This window comes from Camarhynchus parvulus, chromosome 5 (assembly GCF_901933205.1).
Source record: "Camarhynchus parvulus chromosome 5, STF_HiC, whole genome shotgun sequence".
Taxonomy (NCBI): domain Eukaryota; kingdom Metazoa; phylum Chordata; class Aves; order Passeriformes; family Thraupidae; genus Camarhynchus; species Camarhynchus parvulus.
The window spans coordinates 57,179,658-57,205,692 of NC_044575.1; the positions used below are offsets into that span (position 1 = coordinate 57,179,658).

Genomic DNA, 26,035 nt, shown 5'->3' on the forward strand with positions numbered 1-26,035 from the left:
ATGGACACAAAATTAATGCAAAACTAACAGTGAAAATAAGAATTTGTCTCCACCTTGGGCAGGTGCAGCACTGGCAGGGAACAAACCCCTGTGAGATGAAGGTGCTTCATTAGTGAGTGATCTCTGCTCTGGCTTCTCCCAGTGCCCTGCCAGGGGCCCAGGGGCAGGCACAGGACCCTGCTGCAGGCCACGGGTGTTCACTGCAGAGCTGATGAGATGGGACTGGGAGACAAAAGTACAGAGTGCTTCTGGTCATTGAATCACAGAATTGTTAAGGCTGAAAAGAGCTTTAAGATTACCAAGTCCGAGTCCCAGCACCACCATGTTCCACATCAAACCAAGTTCTCCAGGGCCACATCCATGATTTCTGAAAACTTCCAGGGATGGTGACCACCACTGCCTTGTGCATGTTCCAATGTCTGACCAGCCCTCAGTTAAGAATTTCCCCTGATACCCAACCCAAACCTACCCTGGTGCAGCTTGAGGCCATTTCCCCTTGTCCTGTCCCTGCTTCCCTGGGAGCAGAGCCTGACCTGCATCAGCCCCACTTTCCTGTCAGGAGTTGTGCAGAGCCACAAGGTCCTTCCCGAGCCTCATTTCCTCCAGGCTGAGCCTCCCCAGCTCCCTCAATCATTCCTGGGGCTCCAGACCCTTCCCCAGCTCCACTGCCCTTCTCTGGACATGTTCCACCCCCTCAGTGTCTTTCTCATTGTTGAGTGCTTTCACTTTGATCCACTTCCACTGAACTTGCTTTCTTTCTAATACTAAGAAACAATCCAAATTATTATAACATTAACACTGAGACACAGAAGAAATTATTAACCTGAATATTCATTTGTTGCTCCTGTAGCTTTTCCAGGTGTTGAATCCTTTGCACCATGAAAGAATTCATTTGTTTTTCAAGCTCACTGACTCTCTGCTGGTAGTGGGGCTCCTCATGCTGAGCCTTCATATTTTTTTGCTGTTCAGACGCTCGTTGCAGCTGCCTGTCTGTCTCCTGCAGTTTCTGAAGCAGTTCTGAAACTGAGTTCACTTTTGCTTCCAAATCATTTTGAACCTGCAAGAAATAATAAAAAAAAGGGAAATGGGGGAGGGGAAACCAATTATTACAGATGATGTGTGAGCATCAAAAGAACAAAACATCCTTCACAGAATCCTGGATTTGCATCCTAAAAGAAACAAAATTCTATTTAGCCTTAAACTTTTGGTGTTTTAGCAATATTGGGAATTTCTAAATAGATAAATCAAATGTTCTCTGTCTTCTGCCCATTTGGTTAAATCCAAATTAGTTCCCTCTGGTATACTGGTCAGCAAGTGTGAGATGACAAACACAAAAAGCAGTGAGCAGACACATCCAGGCTCTCTGGAGCTACAATTAACAATTTCAGCCTTGTTTGGAACATTTACTATTTTAAGAGGACAAAGAACTGCTGCTCCCACTGACCTTGAGAAGTGGAGCTGTGCTGGCAATGGCAGCAGCAGTGGCTGCTGCAATGGTTGTTGCAGACTCAGCTTCCCTGGCTGCTGACCTGGTGTCACTCCCAGCACCTTCCCTTTTTTCTGTGGGGACACTTCCCAAGAGCTGCACCTTCACCTCCTTATGAACAGGAATGACCTGAGTTCTAGAAAAATAAAAAACTGCCTGTAAAAAGCATTTTCTCCATATCTCCTCCAAGCAAATATTTCCCACATACAACACTGATATCACTGCATAAGCATTTCTCCTGGAAGTTCTGGCACAAGATACTCCAAGGCGTAAAATACTGAAAACACTTTCATACACAGAAAAAGAACACTGACAGAGAACTGTAAATTCATTTTGGCAAAAAGTTGAAGTGGTGTAGTTGTACAGAAACAGAACAGCTCAGACAGCAACAACAATTCCCACTCACTTTTGCATTAATACTGCTCTCAGAGCCTCCTTCTGGCCAGTAGCATACTGGGAAATAAAAACATCATCTGTGGGGAAGGACAAACATCCTTTGTTGAGATAATTGGCATAAAATGTCTATTTCACAGGTAGAGACTAAGTACAACACATTTAATTTTGCTGTGAAGAATCTGCTGCCTGCAGGAACCATACCATCCATTGCAACAACAAATTGTTTCCTTTCAGTAAGAAGAAAATTTAAATAATGGTAAGAGTAAGAGCAGGCTTCATTTAACACAATTTTTATAGCATTGAATGCTGCTATCAATAAAGTCCAATAATGGTGAGTAAACTCTCAATGGTAACTGGAGCTCAGACAACCCAGTCAATAAAATGCTGCAAATTCTGACTTGAAAATAATTTAATTGAGAAAACCCCAGAAAGAGTATTTCCCTAGCATCATCATAAATTACACCAAATTTTCCTTAATAGGTGCAAATCATGCTAAAAGTATTGCAGGCTCTCCCTCACCCAGTGTTTGTTGGGCAGAGGAAGCAAATGCTGCTAAGTCAGGTACCTGCAGCCTGTGAGTGCAAAAGTACTGATTTTTGGTCTTCACTAGGGTATTGATTTGTATTTTTTCTCCTTTACACAGCTCCAGATATCCAAGAAACCTGCATAAGTGTGTTTTCTTTAAAAAGCCTTCACTTCCCTAAATCTGATTGAAAGCAGATTCAGAAATTAAAGGAAAAGACACTGACATTGTGATTTCCTGGGATTCTTAAGGATTACAAATACACTTTTTTGGTACAGGCTGCTTGAAGATAAATATGCCTTTGCAGTACAATAATTCACAAGAGGAAGATGGAGCAAAACAAGCCCCTACCCAAAACTGCCTATTCAAGACATGAATATTTGGTTAACAAAAGGAATCTCAACTCTGGCACACTGGCAGAAGTCCCACTCAGTTAATTAAAAAAATGTAATGCCAGCAAGCATGAGATAAAATTTGCAAAATTAAAGAATGTTTGTTACAATTACCATCTTTTTATCAAAGCAATATTTTCACTCAGAAGTTTCTATAATGAAAAAAAAACCTAAAAGCTCCCTTTTTCTTTAATTAATTAGCCTCCTTACAAAAAAAAAAAAAAAAGGTGCTTGGTGTGTTTTACCTTCAGGTCCTCTGCTATTTTCCAGAAGCACCAAAGGACCATTTTGTGCTGCAGCTTCTTTAGGAGGATCCTTCAGAACAAGAGCAGAAAAAGCAGAGATCAAAGCCTCTGTAGCCAAAATTTTAGAGGCAGATGGAATGGCTGAGCACACAAATGGAACCATTTGCACACTGCAACACAAAGGTCTTGGCACAAAACATGACAAGACCTCTGCCACAGAAAGGTCTGGACATTGCTGGCAAGAACTCCCATGGCATTTTAGGGACTGAAACTCCACAGACACAATTCTAATCAAAACCACATATTCTACATGCTAAGTAAGTTTATTCTCCTCATTTATGGCCAAAGAAGCAGTAGTGAAACTGTACCTGCTTAAATTTAGAGAAGTTGCTAATCTTGGACTGTTCAGGATTGTTCACACACAGAGAATGAAGCACTCAAATGTTAAATAAAGCCCCTCCAAAAGCACCAGCAATAACACCACAGCAGCAGCAGCAGATCAAAGAGAAAAAGCAGCTGCACAGCTGTGGTGCACAGGCTGAGCCAAAATCTTGTGCTGCTTTTAGAGCAGTTACAGTTTAGGATTATAGAAAGGAGCAGCAGCTTTTCTTACCTTCTGGGATAAAAACATGGGCTCTGAAGTGTCGACTGGAAGCAGGAGTTCTGGATATGCTTTGGTGCTTATGACTCCTAAAATAAAACAGTTTACTGTGGTCAGAATCACTTGTGGTGCATTTTCTGTACAGCTCCACATTTCTCTTATCTCTGAATGCCTAAACATTACACCCTCATAACACAAATGAGCACAGAGATTGAGCTGAAGCTTAAAAACATCAGTGAATTCAGTGAGTCTGAATGAGAAATTCGATTAACAGCATGGGGAAACCTCTGAAAAACAGAACATTAATAAAGAACTGGTGCCTTGTGAAGGCTGACCTAGAACAGAGACTGGATGGAGCTAAAGAATAAAGTAGGGATTTATTAAGAGGCCTCAAATAGATCCACCTTGGGCAGCACAAGAGCCCATCCAGGGCTACACTCAAGATGAACCAAAATGGCCACAAAAATGGACCACAGGTCATGGGGTTCCACACTTTTATAAGTTCTGCTCCATTTGCATATTAGAGTTAATTGTCCAATTCCAGCTTTAGCCCATGCAGTCCCATCCTTCTTGTTTTTCTCTCTTCAGTTCACGTTGTTTGTGCTCTTGGGCCTGAGATTTGGATCATTTGTCCTTGGTGCCCAGCTAGAGCAGGAATTGTTTTGTCTCCCTACTCTGTGAAGAGAGCTCACCATCCCCTAATACGAAGCTCAGAAGTACACACTAAAGCAGTAGAGAATCTGAAAAATATAAAAACTAAAACCTGAGGTAGCACATCCTTTAACCAGGGATCTTTAAGACAGATTAACCATTCCTGCCCCCATGAAGAGGGACACCTCCCACTATCCCAGGTTGCTCTAAGCCCCATCCAAGCTGGCCTGGAACACTTCCAGGCATCCAGGGGCACCCACAGCTCCTGTGGGCACCTGTGCCAGGGCCTCGCAGGCCTCACAACTCACACCCCGTGTGCAGAACAGCTCGGGAGAACAAACCCTGCTGACAGCTGAGAATGCAGAGACTCATTCATTACAGCACTTCTCCGTGGCTGCAATCGCTTCTCAGCTCAGGTCCGTGCTGCACCCGCCGCTCACGGACGCACCTGAGGCGGCTCCGGGGGAGTCGCGGGCGGCGCCGGTGCCGCCCGGAGCCCGGGGAACGCGGGGAGCTCCGTCCGCAGCCGGGTCCGCCGGGCAGGGCGAGCCCCCGGCCCGGAGCTTCTGCACGGCCACCGGCACCGGCACCGGCGGCATCTTCCGTGCGCGGCCGCCGCCCGGGGGCTGCTCCCTGCGGGCCGCCGTGGAGCGCACCAGCACCTCGGCCGCCGCCAGGCTGCCCAGCGAGTCCCGGCTGCCGCCCGAGCCGCTCTCCGCCTCCATGGGGCGGCTCAGGGCTCAGGCAGGGCCGGGAACGGGAGCGGAGCCGGGACAGCGGGTGTCCCGGCCCTAATCCCGGCCCCGATCTCGCCGTCCCGGCCCCGTTCCCGCTATCCCGGCCCTGATCTCGCTGTCCCGGCCCCGATCTCGCTGTCCCGGCCCCGTTCCCGCTATCTCGGACCCGTTCCCGCCATCCCAACTCCGATCTCGCTATCCCGGCCCCGATCACTCTGTCCCGGCCCCGTTCCCCCTATCCTAGCCCTGTTCCCCCTATCCTAGTCCCGTTCCTGCTATCCCGGCCCCGTTCCCCCTATCCTAGCCCTGTTCCCCCTATCCTAGCTCCGTTCCCGCTGTCCTGGCCCCGTTCCCCCTATCCTAGCTCCGATCCCCCTATCCTAGCCCTGACCTCGCTGTCCCGGCCCCGTTCCCGCTGTCCCGGCCCCGCCGGCGGCACCGGAAGCGCGCGGTGCCATGGCCACGGCGTCCTCTTACCCGGCGTCCGGCGGGAAACGCGCGGGGTCCTCCCTTCAACGGCGTCCGGCGGGAAACGCGCGGGCCCGGGAGGGTAAATCGGGAGGCGGCTCCGCGCGCGGCCGATTCGCTCGGTTCCGTGGCGAATCTGCGGGGCCCGGCCCGGGACGGGCCCTCCTCGTGCGCGCGCGCGCGCCTGGCGAATCTGCGGGGCCGGCGCGGGGGCGGTGAGTGCGCGCGGGCCCGGAGCGCGTGAGGAAACGGGCGCGCGCTCCTGAGGGACCGGGAGCGGCCCTGAGGGACCGGGAGGGACCGGGAGGGTTCCCGTGGCCCGGGAGAACCTGGGAGACACCAGGAGCCTCCCCGTGAGGGCTCAGGGAGACGCCGGGAGCCTCTCCATGAGGGCCCGGGAGACACCGGGAGCGTCCCTGTGAGGGCCCGGGAGACACCGGGAGGCTCCCCGTGAGGGCCCGGGAGACACCGGGAGCGTCCCCGTGAGGGCCCGGGAGACACCGGGAGCGCTACCGAGGGCCCTCAATGGGGAAATCCCCGCTCTGTGCCCGGTGTTGGGCCGGGGCTTGGCTGAGCGGGTGATTCCCGAAAGAGAGGGACTCAATGTGCCCTTGGAAGGGAGAACTGGAGGATGGAGTGGAAGGAGAAGAGCAAAACTAAATAAAGCTCGAGCTGTTAGCCTCAGGTTTTGGTTTGATCGGGTGAGAAGCGTCAGCCAGGTGTGATCTGTTAAATAGGAGAGTGCTAGGGGGGGAAATGTGTATTTTCTTCCCTCAGGCCTGATGCCCGTGCACGTGAGGCTCTCCTGGTGCCTGAGGTCAGGCTGACCCTGTAACTCACCTTTGGTGCTCGATTTCCACCTCTGATCCCTCCTCCTTCAGAGCAGGGTCCAGGCCAAATGCAGGAGGCAGTGAGTGATAGCAAGCTGAGCACCAGCCTGGTTACCCAGCTCCTGACTGGCCCCTCTCAACTCACCCTGTCCTTCTCACTTCATTAAATGCCTCTGGTCTCTTAAAATCAATTTGTTTGGGCTTCTTTTAAATCTGATGACAGTCTACTTGTAGCCTAGTAATCCCCCATGAGAAAAGAACTTTCTCTACAAGCTGTGGGGAGTTTACCTTGACACAATTCTTTGACTCGAGATTTTTTACTCTTTGACACATTTCTTTGACTTTACCCTTCTTTTTCCTTTTCAGTAACACTTTCATGGTGTTCTGTGTGCAGCTGGAAGCAAAGGTTTAAAGAGACATTCCAGCTTTCCTTTTATGGAGTAGGTGGTAGTTACATCTGATTTAGATGGTTAGTGGGATTTATAAGGGATTTATAGTGACTCTCCATCACTCTTCTTCCCAGAAAAATGTAGAAAAATCTTCTCAAAAAGATGGGGATAAATCTCAAACACAGGGCTTGTTTATTTTGATCAGAGGGACTTCTCTTAATGAAACTCCTATATTTGGAAGAGCCCCAGGGCTTTTCAAGAAGGGAGAATTCCCAGTTTTTGATCTTTCTGGTGACCCAGCACACGCAGGCTGTGTGTCCCCTCGCAGCAGAGGTTTATTCAGAGACCTTTGCTTCCTGCAGTGTGAATATCCTTGCTGAGAGGGGCAGTGCTGAATTTTTAAATCGTGTTTAACCCACGGGATTAAACCTGAGCCTGCAGGAGTGGTGTCTGGGCTGGGTTGGCTGAGGTGCTGAGCGCTCTTTCACCACCCTTTAAAAGCTTTTTTCAGAGTTGGAGTGAAAGGGCAGAAGCAGCAGGAAATCTTGAAAGAATATAAAACAGGTTGGCACATTCCTGGGAATGTTCAGTAGCTGCTTTTTAGATGTAAGGCTGATTTATAGCTGAAGGTGCAGCAGAGCTGTGTAATTCCCCTGTGGAATGTGTGAAATGCCTGTACAGGGACAGGAGCTTCAGGCACTTCAGATCAGGTTGTGCTGATGTGAATCAGAGCCTTTCCCAGGTGCCAAAGCTCTGTGAAACTCCAGTCTCAATCTGCCATTTCCAATCTTGCCAGATCAGTCACAGGAGGACAGGGATCAGGTTTGCCATAAACACAGAACATGAGGCAACCTGAGTGTGGGAAAATGGCACTGACAGGTGAAACTTTGAGCTTCCTGCCTTGGGCAGGGGACAAAAGTGCTCCCTGCAGTTTCTGTTTAATTATCCACATACCTGCCCTAGAGAATTGTCACTGCTCTTGTTTTCTCACAGGCTGAGAAAGGAGAGAGGAGTTGCCATCATTTCCCACTGGTTACTCCAGTGGTGGGCATGTCCATTCTCCTGAAACAAATGAGGGGTTTAGGGTAGAGGGGAGAGGCTGTAGGGGGACTTTGGACAAGGACAAGGGGTGACAGGACAAGGGGTGGTGGCTCTGCACTGCCACAGGGCAGGATTAGATGCTGAAGTCCTTGACTGAGTATGGTGAGGCCCTGGCACAGGGTGCCAGAGATGCTGTGGGACCCCATCCTTGGAAGTATTCCAGGACTGGAGGGGGCTTGGAGCAGCCTGGGACAGTGGAAGGTGTCCCTGCCATGGCAGCAGGGTGGAAGGAGATGATCTTGAAGGTCCCTCCTATCCCAAACCAGTTTGAGATTCAGTGACCACCTGAATAAAACCTGGTTCCTTGTTACCACCATATCCTGCAGGGTCTCCTTTGAATAACCTGTGTGAGCTGCCTGCCCATGAGGAGTTCTTGGATTTTACATCCCAGAATCATCCGTGCCCTTGACCTGCAGTGTCTGAGCTGGCTCCCTGTGCAGGGATCCAGTGTGGTGTCAGTGGCAGATGTCCCCATCCCTGTGCTGCTGGCAGGGGCTGTAGGGACACTTCACTCTTGTGAGAGCTCCCTGATGCTATTTTCAGTTGCTTCATTTTCTTTCTGTTGTAGAAATAATTGTTGCTGTCTCCTTGTTGATGTTCAGACAGTTTGTGCACCCCTTCCCTTCCCCCAGCTGGGAGACTGTAATAGCTAAAGCTCTCTAAAACATGAATGTCTTGCCCAAAAATTGGCAAAGCATAATAAAAGATTAATTGTAAGTAGCCCTTGCTAAAGGACTAAAAGATTTTTTTCCCCAAGTGATTGCACTTCAGTGCTCATTTTTCTTCCACAAGTTGAATTAAACTAAGGAGCTTGTTCTTGCTGACACATGATATTAGTTTGCATTATCATCTGTGATAACAGGTCTTAGATAACATGGAAATGAAGGGAAAAGGAGACAAGGCTTCAGTCTTCTAGGAAACCTGCAGAGATGCTTTCAAGACTTAACTTGTTCACTGTGTTGGATTAGGAATGTGAGTCTTCCTTGAGGATGCTTGTTTAAATTCTTAGATCCGTGGCTGCTTACTTCTTCCCTTTTTCTTTGTCTGTTTCATTCCATTTTCATTGTTCTCTCTTTTTCTTGCATTTAATTCACTGCAATAACCACAACATTTGCTGTAGTTCAGGTGTTTGGTGCAGCTACACAGAAATCAGGCCCTGCACTTTGTGCTCCATCTCTTCAGTGACCGCCAGTTTTTATTTGCATTTTTTCCTTACTTTTTACAGATCACATCTAAAGTCACTGAAACTCCAAAACTAAAAAGTGTTATGACTTTGCTTCTTCCCCAGCTCCTGCTCTAGCTTACTTATTAAGTTTGACAGCACTTATAAAAATGAACCAGGTATTCTGTAAGTCACTTTAGCTGTGTGAAATGCCCAAAAAGTATTTAAAGGACAGCAATTAGCAGGTGGCTCTGGTAAGGTTTCATACCTGGAATTATCATGGATGGTTTTTAACTGAAGACATTCCCAACAGGTAACTTCCCTTTGAGTGAATAACTAGGAAGTTTGCTAGCAAAGTTGCATTTAAACACACTTCGAGGATGCACAAAATTCCATTCTGATGTAAAATGTTGCAGTTCATATTTATGTTTTTTATTCAAATCTTGACTTTTATCCTCACCTTTAGGTGACTGAGCCACAGGAGGTGGAACATGGCTGGACAAATATCAGAGGCTGATCAGATCAAGCAGGTGAGATGCTGCATTTGGGAGGGAAGGGTCTGAAAGTCTTGTGCTGCTCTGTCACCACAGGGAGTGGAAGGTGTAGTGCATGGGGAAGGACAGAAACTCTGAGTTAACCAAAATTTCAACAGATGACCATTGACAAACAGCATGTTTTCTGTATGAGCAGCTTTTGGTGCTGAAATTATCTTACTAAGAGTAAATTTTTCTAGGGACTTGCCCTTCAGATTTTCTTATATCATGCAGCTGTATGTAAGTAAAATAAACACTGATTTTTAATTTTTTTTAAATATTCATTGTCCAATTTTTATTTACAGTTCAAGGAGTTTCTTGGCACATACAATAAACTTACAGAAAACTGCTTTGTGGATTGCATAAAGGATTTCACTAGCAGAGATGTGAAACCAGAAGAGGTACGTGATGGCTTCTAGTGACCCTTTGGTAGAATTGCTGTGCAGCATTCCAATTTCAGAAACAACTTAGAGAGTTTTGATCTTTAAACCAAGATACAAAGCCAGGCAGTGGAGTGTGGGTGTCTGGCATGTTGCTTTCAAGTGAGTGTCCTGTTCCAGACCAGCTTGGACAGGGCTTGGAGCAGCCAGGGACAGTGGAATGTGTCCCTGCCCATAGCAGGGGCTGGAACTGGATGCTCTTTAGGGTTCCTTCCACCAAAACCACTCTAGAAGTGGTTGTCACACACAGAATCTGCCCAGTCCCCACTGAATATTTGCTGCTCACTGCAGTTCTGTGTGTTTCATTCCCTGAGCTGTCAGTGGAGGTTCTTGTGCCTTAACTTCTCATGGATGGTGACTCCATGGACACGGAAGCTGCCCACCTACAGCCTGCATCTCATTCTTTGAGGAATCCTGCTGAAATATTTGTTTACCTGCCCACGTTCCTGCCTTGTAGTGAGTCATGGGAACACAGCTCTGGCTGTTCAATCCACTTCCCTGCACTGCAGGGAGCTCCCTCATGCTGTCATTTGCAGAAAGATTAAGCTCTCCATAAGATTAGTTGCATGGTTTTGCTTCTCCTTGCATGTTGAGAGGCTGTTTCAGAGCCTAATTTTGTTGGTTAAAAATCTAATAACCTTTGCTTGACTCTGCTGGCAGGAAAAAAAAGCCTAAAATTTTAAACTAACCATTGTTTTTGAGCCTTTTCTGCTTCCTTGGAGTTCAACTCCTCACTGCAGGCAAAACTCATGTGTCCTTCCAGCTTTGGTTCTGCTGCCCTGAACAGAGCTCTCTTAGCTTCCCAAGACAGATTTCTTCTTTCCCTAATCTTCTCTGTATCTGCTTTAGTGGAATTCTATTACAGGTCATAATTATTCTGGATCAAACATTACTTAAGTCCAAAAAATATTCTTAAGATTCTTGGAGCAACCTGGACTAGTGGGAGATGTCCCTGCCATGGCAGGGGGTTGGAACGAGATGATATTTAAGGTCCATCCCAACCCAAACCATTTTCTGATTGTGATCTGCCTTTTTTGCTTCTGTGGATTGCAGAGGGTTCATGTCTGGCAGCACAGGAGCCATCTGTTAACAGAGGAACTAGGAAAAAACTTTCTTATGGGAAGTCCTGCCCAGATTGTCCATTACGGGATTTGCTGCAGAGCACCTGGCTGGAAACAGGACACTTGTCTAGATGGACACTGCTGTGGAAATTCCCATGTTTCTCTTGAGAGTTCCTTATTAAAGAGTTGAGATTAACACCTCCACAGATCCCCTTTGGGATCCTACACTTGAAAAAACCCAACTTCTGAGCTCTTTCCTCCCCCAAGTGCCAGTGCAAGTCTGGACTCCCCAGAGCATGTCACACACAGAGGCCTGGGGCAGCTCCACGAGTTGTTTCCTAGGGACACTCCACTCCTGCTCAGCAGGTTTGGCTGTAGGTGCTGCCAGGCTGAGGGGCTGGGTGCTGTGTGGAGCTTGCTGGGGTTTTGTCCACTTCATTTCATCCCTTCTGCTTTTCACATCCCTCTGGACTGAACAGAACCAAAGCAATGTCTGTGTTCCAGGCAAAGGGGTTGCCTTTCCTTTCCACCCAAATCTGTTACCTTTGCTGTGAGCAAGGCTTTGAGCCATGACACAGAATATCCAGCTAGTAGGACTGTAGACCAGAAATAATCTCACAACTCTTTCTCTACATTTTAAATTTGAAAAATACTGTGGATTGAATAGGCTCTGGTATTTATTTCCCAGTCCAGCTGACTGATGTACTCTGGTGGCAAGGCAGGTACCAGAAGGCTGATAGAGCCAACGAGAACAAGGGTAAAAAAGGGTTCAACTGAGTTAGCAAAGAGCAATTCGTATTTGGCTGTCAAAGCCAGTATGTGTTTGTAAACAGAATTAAAAACAAAATTTATTAATTGAATAGATTTATTATTAATTTCAAAATACGTAGTTCTATTCCACAAGAGGAGCCCAAGGACGAAAGGATGGTATCTCCTGGGTCCAGGGTGTTTTCCATGGAGACTTTAACATGAGAATGAATATTAGTAAATGTTTCAGGCATACCAGAAAAACTCAGCTTTACATTTTCTACTGCCCGCATCACAGTATGGGATGTACTCACCCAGTTGTTTATCCCTGTCTGTGCTGATATTTTGGGTCCTGGCTGGGGACATGTTTGACTGTCTGAAGCCCTGTGTTTCCCTCTTGCTGCAGATAACTTGCTCAGAAAACTGCCTGCAGAAGTATCTGAAGATGACACAGAGGATCTCCATGAGATTCCAGGAGTACCACATCCAGCAGAACGAGGCTCTGGCAGCCAAGGCAGGACTGCTCAGCCAACCTCGCTAGAGCAGAGCGCTGTGCTCAGACTTAAGCTGTGCCAAGAACACACTGGGGGATTCCTACTGTCAGGATGTGTGTCCAGCAGCTCAGAGCAGAGCTGTGGGTGCTGCTCAGGCAGAAGGGTTAAACGGGAGCTCAGTCCTGGTGGCCTGGCAGTGGAGTTTGTTTCCACAAGGGAATGATGCAGACACAACTTTTCCCGGGGCCTGGTGTCTGAATTTCAGGGGTGGTGGGAGGGCTCACCTGCCTTTTGCTGAGACTGGTTGAGATGAATCAATGTAACATGGGGAATACACTTTTTTATTTAATTCAAATAAAATCAGCTGGAGCCATATACACCTGTGTGTTCTTTGGACATCTGAAAGCAGCATTTTGTTTGCTGGGGGCTCTTTGCTCAGCTGCTCCAGAGTTCTGTTCATTCACTGCTGCTGTAGGAGCTGACAGAGGCCACAGGGAGTTCAGGCAGGGGTGCCCCAGGTTATCTTTGGGTCACTGACGGGGGACTGGGGGGCATTAGCAGCACTTGTGCCTGAGGCAGCTCCTGTGCACCCCTTGATTCCCTCAGGGAGCCCCACGGCGTCCTCCCAGCCTGGCCTCCTGGCCTGACACACCAAGCACTGAGCTTGCTGCACTTTCCACAGAATTTACAGAACCCTGGGTTGGAAGAGAGCTTAAAGATCATCGAGTCCAACCCAGCCCCAACACCTCAACTGAACCCTGGCATCGAGTACCACATCCAGGCTTTTGTGAATTCCAGCAGGGAATACGGGCTCTGCACAGCACAGGGTCTGTCCTGCTGCTGCATGAACCCAGACAGAGGTTTAGAAGGCAGCTGCATTGGGTTAGCAAACACAGCAGTGCTTTGGAAGGATCCTGAGAGCTGCAATCCTGCAGTCAGGGCATCAGTGCAGCAGAACGACAGTCAACAGGCACCCTGTGCTTCAGTTCTAACTCATAAAATAAAGGAACAACGGGAACTGAACATCAGGAGCACCAATTTTAGGACTCCAGGTGATGAGGAGTGAACCAAAGCTATTTCATGTCAGCTGCCATGTTCTGTTACTGATAGGCAACAGCAAGGATCAGAAAAAGCAGGAGGGGATTTTGTTACCTTCTCTACCTTTCTATTTCCAGCAGCAGCTTGAATGGGTAACTCAGCTGTGGATTCCTGGCCCCTGAGGGCAGCACAGTGCCCCTGCCACCTGCAGCAGTCACTGCTCTCTGTGCTGCAGCTCTCCCTGGAGCCCTGCTCCTGTGCTTGCAAAGGTGCAAGGAGCCAGTGGGAGCCTCCAGCCCCACATGCCTGTGTTTGTGTCACAGCCCCTTCCTCCTTTGCCTCGTTACCGTGGAGATGCATGAGAGCTCACTCTGAGACAGTGAAGGCTAAAAACCAGCCCAAATAAGGCAGCAAGTCTGCAGTGTCCTGTTTTTTCAAAGGAATAGCAGGCTAAAACTGTCCAGATTGTTTGCTACAATCAGGCCACAAATGCTGCAGCTAAATTGAATCAATACATGTATAGTAAAGACTTGAAGGCTTTCCTTGAAGCAGTCTCTTTCTGTTAAACATTTGAAAGTAATCCATGATTGAGATTTTCCACTGGATCTTCATGTGCAAAGAGGTGCTCAGAAAAGTGCCTGAAGAGTTTAACTGAGGGAAGTGGAGGATTTTCATGTCTTCTGAACAAAGCACCTTGGGGCTGAAGTGAGGGGAGTTAAAAAAATAATGGTTTTCTCTCATTTCTGTATTTGGAGCTAGGAAATATTTAAATATTAGGACAGATTTCCTTTAAAAAAGGTTAAGCAAGTTTTAGAGGGTCTTAGTTAATAAATTACCCACTTTCAGGTTTGAATAACCAGTTTTCTCAAAGCTGTTGCACCACTACAAAAATCTTGTGGTCTTTCACATCCAGGTGACAGGTTGCATACAGACAATACAGATCTACTTGAGCTTGGAAATAAAATGTATCTAAAGCATCCAGGTGATAAAAATAAATAATATAAAATAGGATAAAAATGGTTTTACTCTGGATCCTAACAGAAAGATAACAGCATTTTCTTAAATGCCATTAAGGGGTGTGAGGAGGAGGTGAATCACCTTGCTGAGGCACAGTAGGTGCAGGAAGGGATCCCACTCTGATGGAAGAAGGAGCAAAGGGTGAAAAATGGGAAGCTGCTGAGGGAGGAGTACTGAGAAAGCTGTGGAAAAAGTGAGCCAAAGTGGAGGTGGGAGGGGAGGGCAGCCTGCCAAAAAGCAGCTCAAGGAAACTGAGCTGGTAAACAGACACTCATTAGGGGGAGATGCTCACTGCAGCAGCAGTGAGGAACACAGATCCTTCCTGCTGCACACACACACAGCTCCTCCTCAGCCCACAGAAACCAGAACCTTTTCAGCAGCAAGGGTCAAATGAGAGCCTTGCTCCAGAGTGCCCTGGACAGCACAGTGCTGGCACAGCCATCAGATCAATCAGCTGGAAGATTATAATGGAGGCTCCTTGAATTCTCTCCAGGACAAAAGCAAAGCCCCAATTTATGTAATCCCCTGCTGAGAGCTTCAACTGCTGAGCTCTGTTGGAAGGCAAGAAAAGGAGTGACTGCAGAGCTGTCGGGAGTGTGGGTGAAACACTGAGTGTGGCTGTGGCTGCAGAGCAAGGAGGCAAATCCTGTGTGCTCTGACATTCCCCACTCTGGGAACTGGAGCTTAGCAACAGCTCTTGGTTCAGCATCTTCTCTCAGCTAGTTGGGAAGTCAGCACATGGCATTTGAGGAATCCAGTTCAAACCTTAGGAACTCCATTAAGCTCAGCTCCAAAATTCCTTGAATGAGTCTGGCCCAAACTCTAAAAGCTGTAAAAGCAATTAAAGCCTCTGACACCTGAACCTGCATCATGCCTGCACCTTGGATTTCCAGAAGACAGCATTAAAAGAACTCCAAAAGTTATAATTCTGCTTCATGTTGGAGGATTTTTTAATTGTTTTACCTTAACTTCACACTCCTTTGTGTGTTGGTGTTAGGGAGCAGCAGGTTCTTCACAATAAATGTCAGGTAAAATGCACGTGTTACAGTTTTACAGCAACAACTGGAATTAGATCAGGATAAGTACATCAGTGACTTTCTGCAGATTAAACTGTTGTTGGATTTCTGGCTGTATTGCACCAAAAGGCACAGGGAGGTGGCTGGGTCACACCAGAAGGCACTTGGAGGATGGATCCTGGGGCACCAGGAGAGGGGCAGGGTCACCCTTGGAGCACTCAGGGACCACAGAGACTGCTGGGGCACAAGCAGATACTCCTGGTGGGGGGGTTGGAAGTAGATGATCTGTGAGAATCCTGAGAATCCTTTCCAATCCAAACTGTTCTTTATTCTCCAGAGACATAAGAAAATGTCTTATGGAAGATCTGGAAGAAGAGACAACACATTTCATGGCAGGGGATGCAATGAGCAGTGTCATCCCTGGGCACTGGGACAGCCCAACAGGAAAGGTTTTATATAAAACCAGCTCTGGGCTGAATGTAACATCAGCTGATCACTCAGAGGCACAGAGAGGTGTTACCCTGCATGGGGATGCTGCCCAGTGCCTCTGAGTCAAACAGAAATCTCATTCTCATCAATTGTTCAGGGCTCTCCAAAGGAAAAGCAGGAAACAAGAACAGCAGCAGCCAAACCTCAGCCACAGAGATCAGCTCCCTCCTGCACTGCCTGTGGACAACATTATTCCATAATTATTCCCACAGCATTATGTGGGGCTGCTCTCACATTCTTAGTTAATCACATTCCTAAAACCTGCACAGGCCAACATAAAATTTTACTTTTCACTGGTTCCAGTGCCAAAACATTTCCTCATCAGAGAGGGATTGTCCTGCCCACCTGAGGGAGCCACTGCCCTGAGCACCTGTCCCCATCCATGCCACTGGGATGGCACACAGGGGTCACCTGCAGGGTGGGAAGCAGAGCACATGCAGAAGGAATTAAGGGTTGGGGCTTTCCTTTTTTTTTCCTTTTATAATAGGAAATTTAAGTATTTGGGAATTTATTCATAAGGGAAATAAAAGAGCATCAAGAGAGATGGTTTTCAGTTACAGATAAACAAGTTCCTTGTTAAAGCAGAAAGAAAAACACTCTTGTGCAATATAGCAAAGTATTTAATACAAATTCCACATCTTACCCCTCCTTATGAAACTGGCATAGCTGGCAGGAGCAGGGTAAATTAGGTCAAGCTGTACCCAGATGAGGGATTAGAGGAGGAGTTCAAAGACACCGACAGTGCTGGAATGGAAATGTTGTTGGGTTACTGTGAACAGCAGGAAAAGTGAGAAATCACCAAACCCCCAGCACCAAGGCAGGGCAGTGTCCCCCAGCAGCAGGCTCAGGGTTAAACACAGTGACAACCCCTGCAGGCTGTCACAGCCCTAGCACAGCTCCAGGGCAGCTTTCCTTGGCTGGCAAACACTGCCAGAGGGAAAGTGAAGCAAAGCTTCCGTGGTTAGTGCAGTGAGTGAGCTGTGCTGGTGCACTGAGGCCAAGGGGCATCAAACAAAGCCAGTTCTCATCTCTGAAAACTCTTGGGGATAAGGAGCAGCAGAAGGGTGTTAACCAATGTAAACAGAACCAACCTGCTCTGAGCCAGAATTTGAGGCTCCTCTGCAATGGGAATGAGCAGGAATAACAGCATAAATGGCAAAGATAATTCAAAACCAAGAAGACACCAGACATGTCCTATTCTTAGAAAAAGTGCTTTCACAATCAACAGTTTGATCCTTCCAGTTTTCTTTAAATGGCAGCATGGTGAGTATTTGTCATTGGGCTGGGGCTAATCATAAAATCCATCACTCACTGGCATTAAAACGAACACGCCATCAGACCAAAAACACTGGAACACAAAAAGTAAATTTACATATCCATCCAAAGCAATGGATGGGACTAATAAATAAATAAATACTTGTGGAATTTGGGGAACTCACAGATCTCCAGAGCAAACAAAAGACCCCAAATAAATCCCAGTTCCTTAGTGGTAACTGATAAAGGTGAGTAATTTTAAACACTGAGACTTCTTAAAATCCCATCCTGTTTGGTGCGAGGTAAAATGGGAGAATGACAGATTTTCTCAAAATCTGAGAGCAACAGCTTAATAGTGTGAGCTAATTACAAAATGTCATTTTCCTTAGTCCTGGAATTACAGTGAGTCAGCCTCTGGCAATATCCCCCTTGGTTCCACTGTTTTATTATGGCCCCCACATCTCCAGAGTCTCACACTGTAGCAAATAAAAAAATCCCAAGACCAGAGAACGAAAAATAACCAAGATTTCAGTGCATAATTTTTGCAAAGGGCAATGAAGTTTTTTTGCAGTGAAGTAAACAGCTCAACATACTTTTGTGAACACATTAATCTTTTATTTCAGCTGGTAAATCTGGCTCATGTCAGATTTCTTTCAAGCCATCAAACCAAACCTGCTTTTTTCTTAAAAAGAAGACTAAAGCATTTCTTAGACTTACTGCTGTTAAAGAATTCCAGTAAATGCTGCCCAGAAAATCCATTTGGCTGCCTCAGCTATCCAAGAAGATTTTTAATGGGGAAAAAAGAACATGTTATAAAAGTAATAATTTTTTAATGTAATATTCCATCTGGTTGACAAACCTGTCTGCAGAAAGAAGGCTCTCTCAGCAGTGGATTTTCTGACTGAGGCACAGGAGTTGACAATCCTTAGATTCAGATTCTTTTCCCAGCTCCACATCAAAGCCATCCTGAGTAATTTTGGTAGCCAATTCTGCATGGCTCCCCCTACAAAAAAATGAGAATATGTAACCATTTAAAAAAAATCTGTCTGTTCTAATACTGCACCTTCTAAAAAATTAGACTGAAGCATGCACAAAACACAAACAGTGATTTAATCACCTTTTCTGCTGCTCCCTGTCAGATACATCATCCTTCAGGAAGACAAACATTTCTTTGCCCTTGTTATGCTTTTCATTCACTGATAATTACTACTGAAAATCTGTTTAACCTCTGTCAAAACAATGATTTGTTATTATTGTTCTGACAACTCTGCTTCTCTTGCCTGATCTGTTCAGGCTGATTAAACAGGAGAAACTTTCCCAGCCACCAGCAACCTGATGGAGGAGCCAAAACCAAGCAGGGATTTAACTGGGTGTTCTGAACTCTCACATTAGAAAATAAAAACTCACCAGAGTACAACGTAGCTGATACACCTGATGGAAAGTGAATAAAACAAGTAAGGAAAAGAATCTTACCTTATGTCCTTGCATGGAAACATTCTGAGGTTTTCCATCTTTCAGATTTTTGCTAGTACAAAAATAAGTTACCTGCCAGCAACCTGACAGTTCTTTGTATCAATTGCAGAAAATGAAGGAAGAGTCTGATTTTCTTACAACCTCGTTCTTTTTAACAATGTTGGATCCCATATCTTAATTTTTTTTTTTTTTTTTTACCTCCTAAGGAAGCTTGAAATAACAAATATCGTTTTGAGGAAAAACCTGTAGGAGATCAGAAGGCCAGAGAACAGCACAAAGTCTGCCAAGAAGGTGCTTTATTTCTGCTTGGTCTCAGAAACACAATACCTAATCTCTTAATGAAAAAATCCCAATTCTGTATAATCATAATTACTGTGTCTTCAACAGGACAAACTTCCAGCCAATAAAAGACACTTTGGAATTTATAACAACAAGGCTTCAATAAGGGGATTACTGTAGAGTTAGAAATCACAGATTTTATTACGGTTTCTTCTTGATTTCACCTTTAACCCAGGACAGCTCAATTATTCCAGCTAGTTTTCTTTTCCCTGTGCAATTTTTAAACATCACAGGAAACTACTGCAAACTTCTACTGAATAATCTGATGTGCTCCTTCCCAGAAAAATAAAAACCAGGGAATCAGTGACATACTGGAGGCTTTGCCTCAGCACAAAATGCATCTTTTCCTGCAGGTTCAGTGCTCTGCCAGAGTAACACCAGCTGTTTTTGGGGTGAGCACAGAGAAGGAAGCAGGTGGGAGAGGAAGCAGGGAGGAAGTTCTCCCTGTCAGTGGGCTGCAATGGGTTTCCATGATCTATGGGAGCATACCTGGAGCCTTCCAGCAGGATTTTAAACATTCCTAAGAGACAGGAGCAGCATCCAGCTGAGAACACACGTGGGAAACATGCAGGCCAGGGCAGCAGCTCCTCCATCCTCTGTGCCTGATCAAGATCTCACAGTGTGCACACAGGCTAGAGATCAGAGATCTGCACAAGATGTCATTAATCCTGTTATTTCCCTGGATTTTAGATTGCTTCTGTAAATATTAAACATTTGACCCATGTTACTTCCTTTTAAATGAGTATTGCTTTTTATTCGTAGCTATTAGAAGATTAACAAGTAAAAGTTAGCTCTGAAAAAAGTCTTTACAGTAATTTATGGAGATTAACTTTCCTATTTAGGGTAAAGTCCAGACATTTACAAGAACAATCACTTAAATAAAAATAGAATATAAAGCCTATGTTTAAAACATGGCCTTTATTAGCGCTGTCTAGTGAGTTCCATATTTATCTTACATTGAAATAGTTCTGCTTTGCTTAAGAAAAGACAGAAAAAGTGCATTTACAAGAGTACTTTTTCTTTAATTTTCTGCGAAAATGGAAGGAATTGGAATCACAAGTTGACAAATGCTGTAAAATGAAATTTCAAGAAACATCAATTTTAGTAATGCTACGCCATCACTAGTGTTTCCTCCTGACCTTCTGCTGTGTGGAACCAGAATATCCTGATATACAGTCTAGAGCATCTATGTTATTACTCTACAGCATATTAAACACAGAAAAAGGGGCTCAGGCCCCCTTTCAATGTACAAACATGGATAAAAAAATTGTTTAAAAAAATCACTTTTTATACATAATGTATATGCAAACTGCTTTAAATACATGGGTTTGGAAGAGTTATTTACAAGCTGCATCAGCCCGTGGGACAATCCACAGGCAGAGCACACACAGTTGCTTTTACTTTATTGGTGCATCTCAACTTTGGGAGATATAAATTTATTCGGCAGTACAGCAAACACAAGAACTTGTGACAAAGCATCTTAAGGGCAACCCAATCAATTTTGTTCCTCCAAACAAGGTTAAGTACTAGGACTGCCAAAGTTTCCAAATTAAGTTTTATTTTAACCCAGATGCCTGCTGGCAGATCTGTGTGGTGGAGGATATGTAGACAGACCCACTGGAAGTACAGGTTTGGCTACTGGATAACTCCTCCTGAAGAGCCAGAACTGAGAAGGATGTTTTGTCCAAAGAGTGAACTAACCTAGAATTTTTTTTTCCAATTTTATTAATATTTTAAAAAATACATAAAAATACAACATCCAATGTCTGAATAAATATATTTAACAAGTTGCAAGATACCTTATTTTACACAAAAATTTCAGCTTTAGAAATCTTGTTAAATAACTTCATTGTTGTTATATATTTCATTTTTCGTCTTTTTGTAACAAAATAAAAACTCTGAAATTACATAGAAAAAAGACAAAATATTTTTGTCAAGGGATAAGATAGTCCACTGAAAACCTATTCACAATTCCACTGTAAACATTAATAAACATTAAAACATTTGCATAATTGTGTGCTCAAAAATCCTATAAAAAGTGGAAGACTTATTACAACTGTAGTTTTCAGTCAACTACACTTCCTTTCACAATTTATTTTGTCCCATTTACAGCTTTAAAACTGGGCACATTGCTGAACACATACTTTGGCAGTTCTGTATAGCAAGTGCTTCCACAAAGAGGAACTACTCACCAAGAGTTACCCACAGCTTGGTGAAAGTGCAGCAGTTGCTCAGTTCTTTTAGATAATACTCTGATGTCTGCTTGGTGCACTTGCTTTTTTTTTTTTTAAAGATCACCCTAGAACACCTGAATGCTTCATTGGACATTAACTTTGCAAATTTGATAAGTGCCCTTCCTCTGTGTTAGGAAAAAAAACCAAAACAAAACAAAAAGAAACAAACAAGAAACAAAAACAAACACAATTACAAGGATGCCACGTTGTGCCTACAAACCTTCAGTTACCAATGAGCTTAAGTTCTCTGAACAGTAAATTAAACAAAAGAAGAGGGTAGGAGGGGGGAACAGGTACAGTCCAGCAGTGGAAGTGTGTACAGGATATACTTGGCAATGTCCAACCAGTTGAGTGCTTTCTGTGGCAGAATTTCAGGGTTTATGTCCATGGCAGAGAGCTGCTGGCAAGGCAGAGAAATGTTTATCACCTGCACTCCACAGCCAGCACGTTCTGGGGAGGAGAGGATGATGAGGGGCTCATTCCAGTGTCTGAGGAAGCAGATGACATGGATGCTCCTGTGTGGGACACTAAACACACAGAACAACAGATCAGCATCAGGTAATCAAGGTACAGCTCACAAGGAAGGTTTCCTTTCTTTTAGGTTGTGTAATAGACATCACAAAGAGCAGCACAGGCACAAAAAACTGATATAGAGGTTTTGCCAATTGCTTCCCCTGCTGTATTCACACAGGATTAACCTTACCCAGTTATTGAAAAGGTAACTTAAATGACTCTAATGGAAACACCTGCACTAGGAAGTCCAAATTTCTACTACACAGTTATACAAGAGTCAGCAAATGTTTGTCAGGTTCAAGTTCCAAAACACCACAAATATTCTTTCCAAATACATACACAAACAGATGGCAACACTTTCCTTTCTTCTAAAATATCATCAATTCAACTCAAATTGCTGTGAGTTACACATTTCCAAACAAATTAACACCTCATGGGAATCATAAAACAAATCTCAACCTCACCTTCTCTGTCTTTCTTTTTCAATCGTTTCCTTCTCCTGTCTATGGTTGCTACTTCTGACTTCAAGGACATGTAGTATTTTCGGATCTCCTGGAGCTTTTCTTGGAGGAAGGAGATCCTTTCAGTGCTGCTCATATTGTCCAGTTCATCTGCAAGTGGAAAGAAAAGAAAAAATAAGTTTGTCAAGGTGATTTTAAACAAATGAATGCAGTTCTTAAGAGGATGTAAGGCACAGCATGGAAGAGAACACATTTCCATAACCATGCCAGAAAAGGCCCACACCTAATTTAGAATCCCAAAATTCCCATGTTTTTCTTTCAGAACAAATTTTCTCACAAATTCCCTGTAATCAAGTAATTCCAAGAATCCTTACTGAGCTGGAAGCTCCATTTGTAGACTCTGGGTGAAGCATTCTGGTGGTGGTGCTTGTCCCTGTGCTTGTCCTTCTCTCCATCCTTGATGTGAGGAGAAATCACCCTGGCAGGGGAGCGGGAAATCTTCTGGGGTTTGGATGCATTGATGTGTTTGACAGGAGTACACTTACTGGAACTGTCCAGGACAGGGAGATCCTCACTGTCACTGCTTTGTCCTGCAGGAAAAAAAAAATTAATTTGGACTTAAAACCTTCACCTTGACATTTTAAAAATTGTGGTTATAGTAAAGAGAACAGTGATTAAAAAAACCCTGCTGCTTCTTGCTTAGAAGATCACAGAACAAACCCAAGGAATAATGATCTCACATTCCATGGATAACCTGATCAGACACAACATGCACTGAACTCTCAAGTGTAATAATCACAATTGATGCAGGGCTAACGAGGCCTAGTTAAAAAGTAAGTCAAACTTCTGTACAGAAATAGTAAATAAACTTATCAAAATTAGAATATTAGAGCACTGATAAATTGTCTTACATCACCTATTATAGCTTTCTAATATAAAGCAGACACTAAAACCTCTTTCTTAAAGATTACACCTGGATTACTATGGGTAGGTAGCACTATGGGTGGATTACTATGGGTAATAAATAAATTTCTTATTTATTTATATCATAAATTATTTATTATATATATATTTAGTTATCAAATTGCTTTACACATCTAAAGGAACAATTCTGAACCATGACTAAAACAACAGAAGTTCAACATGTTAACAGAAAATTTTTAGCTCATATATTCAAATATTTTAGATTCCTACAATAACTGCCAAGTTCTCCACAGGCACATTAAATATATCTGAATAGTGTATGTCAGATCATTAGTATTTTAGTTTGAAATTTAAAAATATAACAGTGTTGCCACAAAGCCAAAACCACGGATTCAGTCATGCAATGATTGTCAAAAATTTTGTGACAGGGCAAGAGGGAATGTCCTTAAGATGAGGGAGGGCAGGGATAGATGGGATATCAGACAGAAATTCTTTATTATAAAGATGGCTCCGGTACAGGGTGCCCACAGAAGCTGTGGCTGCCCCATCCCTGGCAGTGTTCCAGGCCAGCCTGGATGGGGCTTGGAGCAATGTGGGATTGTGGAAGGTGTCCCTGCCCTTGGCAGGGAGTTGGAACAAGATTATTTTTAAAGGTCCTTTCCAACCCAAACCACTCTGTGATTCTCTGAAAAACGAGCTACAGAAACACAAAAATTCAGATTTCCATAGCAAGTTATAAAATAGTCGGATGCTTGAGAGAAAAACTGGACAAGATCCCTTTGGATGAAAAGTTTTTCCTTAGCATCAACATTTTTCTGTATTTCAAAAACATTTATTTTTTCCCCAGGAGAAACACCTGTTTTAAGAAATGTGCCCTCTGCCAAATTCATAACCAACCCAATATTTAAAAATCAGCATAATGGTAAATATGTACAGGCTGCTAATATAAATAATAATTTAGACTTTTTCCCTAAGTAAGTAATATAATATAACAGGCAAGAGATTTCCCAGTTACACTGGGAGAGCTCACAACTCTTCTCCAGTTCATCAGCAATAATCACGATGAATAAAAATGAAAACCCTTAAGAGGGAAGCCCCATCCACTAGAAACTGTTTGTAACATGAGAACAGTATGTTCTTACACATATTTACAGGCCAGGACAACCTTCTCCCTCCCCTCCCTGCAGGAATATACCTGTTCCATTCTTTTCATTTTTGGCTGCAGCACTGGTTCGCTTTGGAGTTCGCTTTTGCTTTTTTGCCAGTGTTCCACTATTGCTGTCACTGGGTCTTTTTTGACCTATGAGAGGAGGGAAAAAAATCAAAAAATAAAATATATGATACTTGAAATACTACTGCTACTAAAAAGCTCTTTTTATAAGCAACAAAGAAATTTAAGACCAGACAGCCTGGAGAAGAGGAAGCTCTAGGGAGAACTTAGAGCCCCTTCTGGGGTCTAAAGGGGTTCCAGAGAGCTGGAGGAGGACTTGGCACAAGGGCCTGGAGTGACAGGATAAGGAAGAATGGCTTCCCACTGCCAGAGGGCTGGGCTAGATGGGATATTGGGATAGAATTCTTCCCTGTGAGGCTGCTGAGGCCCTAGCACAGGTTGCCCACAGAAGCTGTGGCTGCCCCATCCTTGGAAATATTCCAGGACAGGCTGGATGGAGCTTGGAGCAACCTGGGATAGTGGAAGGTGTCCCTGCCCATGGAAGGGGACTGGAGCAATCTGGGCTTTGAAGTTCTCTCTAATCCAAACCATTCCGTGAATTTATAACCAGCAGACAAAACAGAGCAGCAACTTTTAGTCAAGTGACACCAGCCTCAAGCCACCTTCAGGAGGATCAGAGCTGAAGTGGCTCCTCCAGAAAACGCTCACCTTTCTCTCCCGTCTCCCTCTCCTGCCCCGCTATGCTGCAATTGCTCGACGTGGTGCTGGCCTCGAATCCATTGGCAGACTCACTCTCACAGAGCCCTTCCTGAGACTCTTCTGCCACACTGTCCACCTCAATGGTCATGTCACTCTCGCTCTTGATGCTGCGGGACTCGTCCTGGCTGAGGGCCAGAGGAGAGGCCACCGGGAAGCTCGAGGGGACGCCGGGGGCTAAGGCAGTGGGGGCAGAGTTAGAAGCATTGGGGTCTGGCTTTTCTGCTGTTGCATCTTCAGTGCTGCTCTTCTCCTTCTCATCCAAGTCATCCAGGTCTACTTCATGGCACAGCAAGGTTTCAGGACCAATCTGAGGCATTGTGTCATCCTCATCTTTCAAGGGAAGGCTCTCGCTGGCTTCGGCCGGCCGTTGGAAGCTGTCGTTCCTCAGCTCCGCACCGTGCGGAGCTGATTCCGCCACCAGGGACGGCATCTCCTCGTTCTCAGTTCTGAGGGACTCCTCAGCATTCAGCCCTCTACATTCCTCTGCTCCACTACATTCATTGGTCCTCTCTTCAGATACAATATTTGGCACTTCCATCTCACTCTCTCGCCTGTTTCTCTTCTCAGGTGATGCCTGTTCCAAAGTTTTCCTTTTCAAAAGTTTCTTATCTTTTGTGGAGGGCTCTGTTTCACTTTCAGTAGTGCTGGAAATGTCTTTACAGTCCAAGGAAGACACATCTAACCTTTCAGGTTCTGTAAGAGATTCATTTGCCACCTCTTCCTGGCTTCCTGGTGCAATCTTTGCATTCTCCAATGAGGAATCTTTTGTCTTGCTCCTTCTCCCTTTTCCCTTCGGTGATTTTTCAACCTCTCTTTTGATTTCTTCCATTTGATCCGTTTTATTTCCAAAAATTTGAACAATTTGTTCACTTTCCTCAACTTCCAGTTTCAGTGTTTCTAGCTGCTGTACTTGAGTCCTGTCGTTTTCCTTCAGCACATGAGAAATCTTTGGGTTTTCCTCATCCAGTTTCTCATCACGGAGTTTTTCACTTTTTTCCAGTTCTGAAGTTTCTGGAGAAAATTCTTCATTCAAATTCTTTTCAGATGACTCATCTGCTTCACTGTCAGATGTGCCAGAGTCTAAAAAAAAT

At 44.8% G+C, this 26,035-nt stretch overlaps 3 protein-coding genes across 10 annotated transcripts in view; 1 reads left to right on the top strand and 2 right to left on the bottom strand.

Annotated features, from left to right (window-relative positions):
* KIAA0586 (KIAA0586 ortholog) overlaps positions 1 to 5,546 on the bottom strand; it is a 69,452-nt gene extending 63,906 nt beyond the window's left edge. For 4 of the 6 annotated variants that reach the window (XM_030949631.1, XM_030949628.1, XM_030949630.1 and 1 more), the window contains exons 1-7: positions 4,743 to 5,254; positions 3,656 to 3,732; positions 3,043 to 3,112; positions 1,893 to 1,959; positions 1,445 to 1,622; positions 824 to 1,057; positions 54 to 222 (exon numbers count right to left, since the gene is read on the bottom strand). In XM_030949631.1, coding sequence (XP_030805491.1) covers positions 54 to 222; positions 824 to 1,057; positions 1,445 to 1,622; positions 1,893 to 1,959; positions 3,043 to 3,112; positions 3,656 to 3,732; positions 4,743 to 5,019 — 1,072 coding nt within the window. In that variant the 5' untranslated portion in view covers positions 5,020 to 5,254. Of the gene's footprint in view, positions 1 to 53; positions 223 to 823; positions 1,058 to 1,444; positions 1,623 to 1,892; positions 1,960 to 3,042; positions 3,113 to 3,655; positions 3,733 to 4,742; positions 5,255 to 5,422 lie in introns of those variants that run through there. The other 2 variants (XM_030949632.1, XM_030949629.1) reach the window with 2 other exon arrangements.
* A 53-nt stretch (positions 5,547 to 5,599) lies between these two features.
* Positions 5,600 to 12,631, top strand: TIMM9 (translocase of inner mitochondrial membrane 9). 2 transcript variants are annotated; one of them, XM_030949633.1, is made up of 4 exons: positions 5,600 to 5,714; positions 9,448 to 9,511; positions 9,820 to 9,915; positions 12,169 to 12,631. In XM_030949633.1, exons 2-4 carry the CDS (start codon positions 9,473 to 9,475, stop codon positions 12,301 to 12,303), a joined length of 270 nt encoding a protein of 89 aa, XP_030805493.1. In that variant the 5' UTR covers positions 5,600 to 5,714; positions 9,448 to 9,472; the 3' UTR covers positions 12,304 to 12,631. The 2 variants fall into 2 exon arrangements, with proteins under 2 accessions (XP_030805493.1, XP_030805494.1); XM_030949634.1 differs by lacking the exon at positions 5,600 to 5,714 and adding an exon at positions 8,706 to 8,791.
* An 8,560-nt stretch (positions 12,632 to 21,191) lies between these two features.
* ARID4A (AT-rich interaction domain 4A) overlaps positions 21,192 to 26,035 on the bottom strand; it is a 45,431-nt gene continuing 40,587 nt past the window's right edge. For both annotated transcript variants that reach the window (XM_030949222.1, XM_030949221.1), the window contains 5 exons: positions 24,894 to 26,024; positions 24,210 to 24,314; positions 22,465 to 22,680; positions 22,094 to 22,240; positions 21,192 to 21,643 (listed from right to left, as the gene is read on the bottom strand). In XM_030949222.1, coding sequence (XP_030805082.1) covers positions 21,540 to 21,643; positions 22,094 to 22,240; positions 22,465 to 22,680; positions 24,210 to 24,314; positions 24,894 to 26,024 — 1,703 coding nt within the window. In that variant the 3' untranslated portion in view covers positions 21,192 to 21,539. The remainder of the gene's footprint in view (positions 21,644 to 22,093; positions 22,241 to 22,464; positions 22,681 to 24,209; positions 24,315 to 24,893; positions 26,025 to 26,035) is intronic.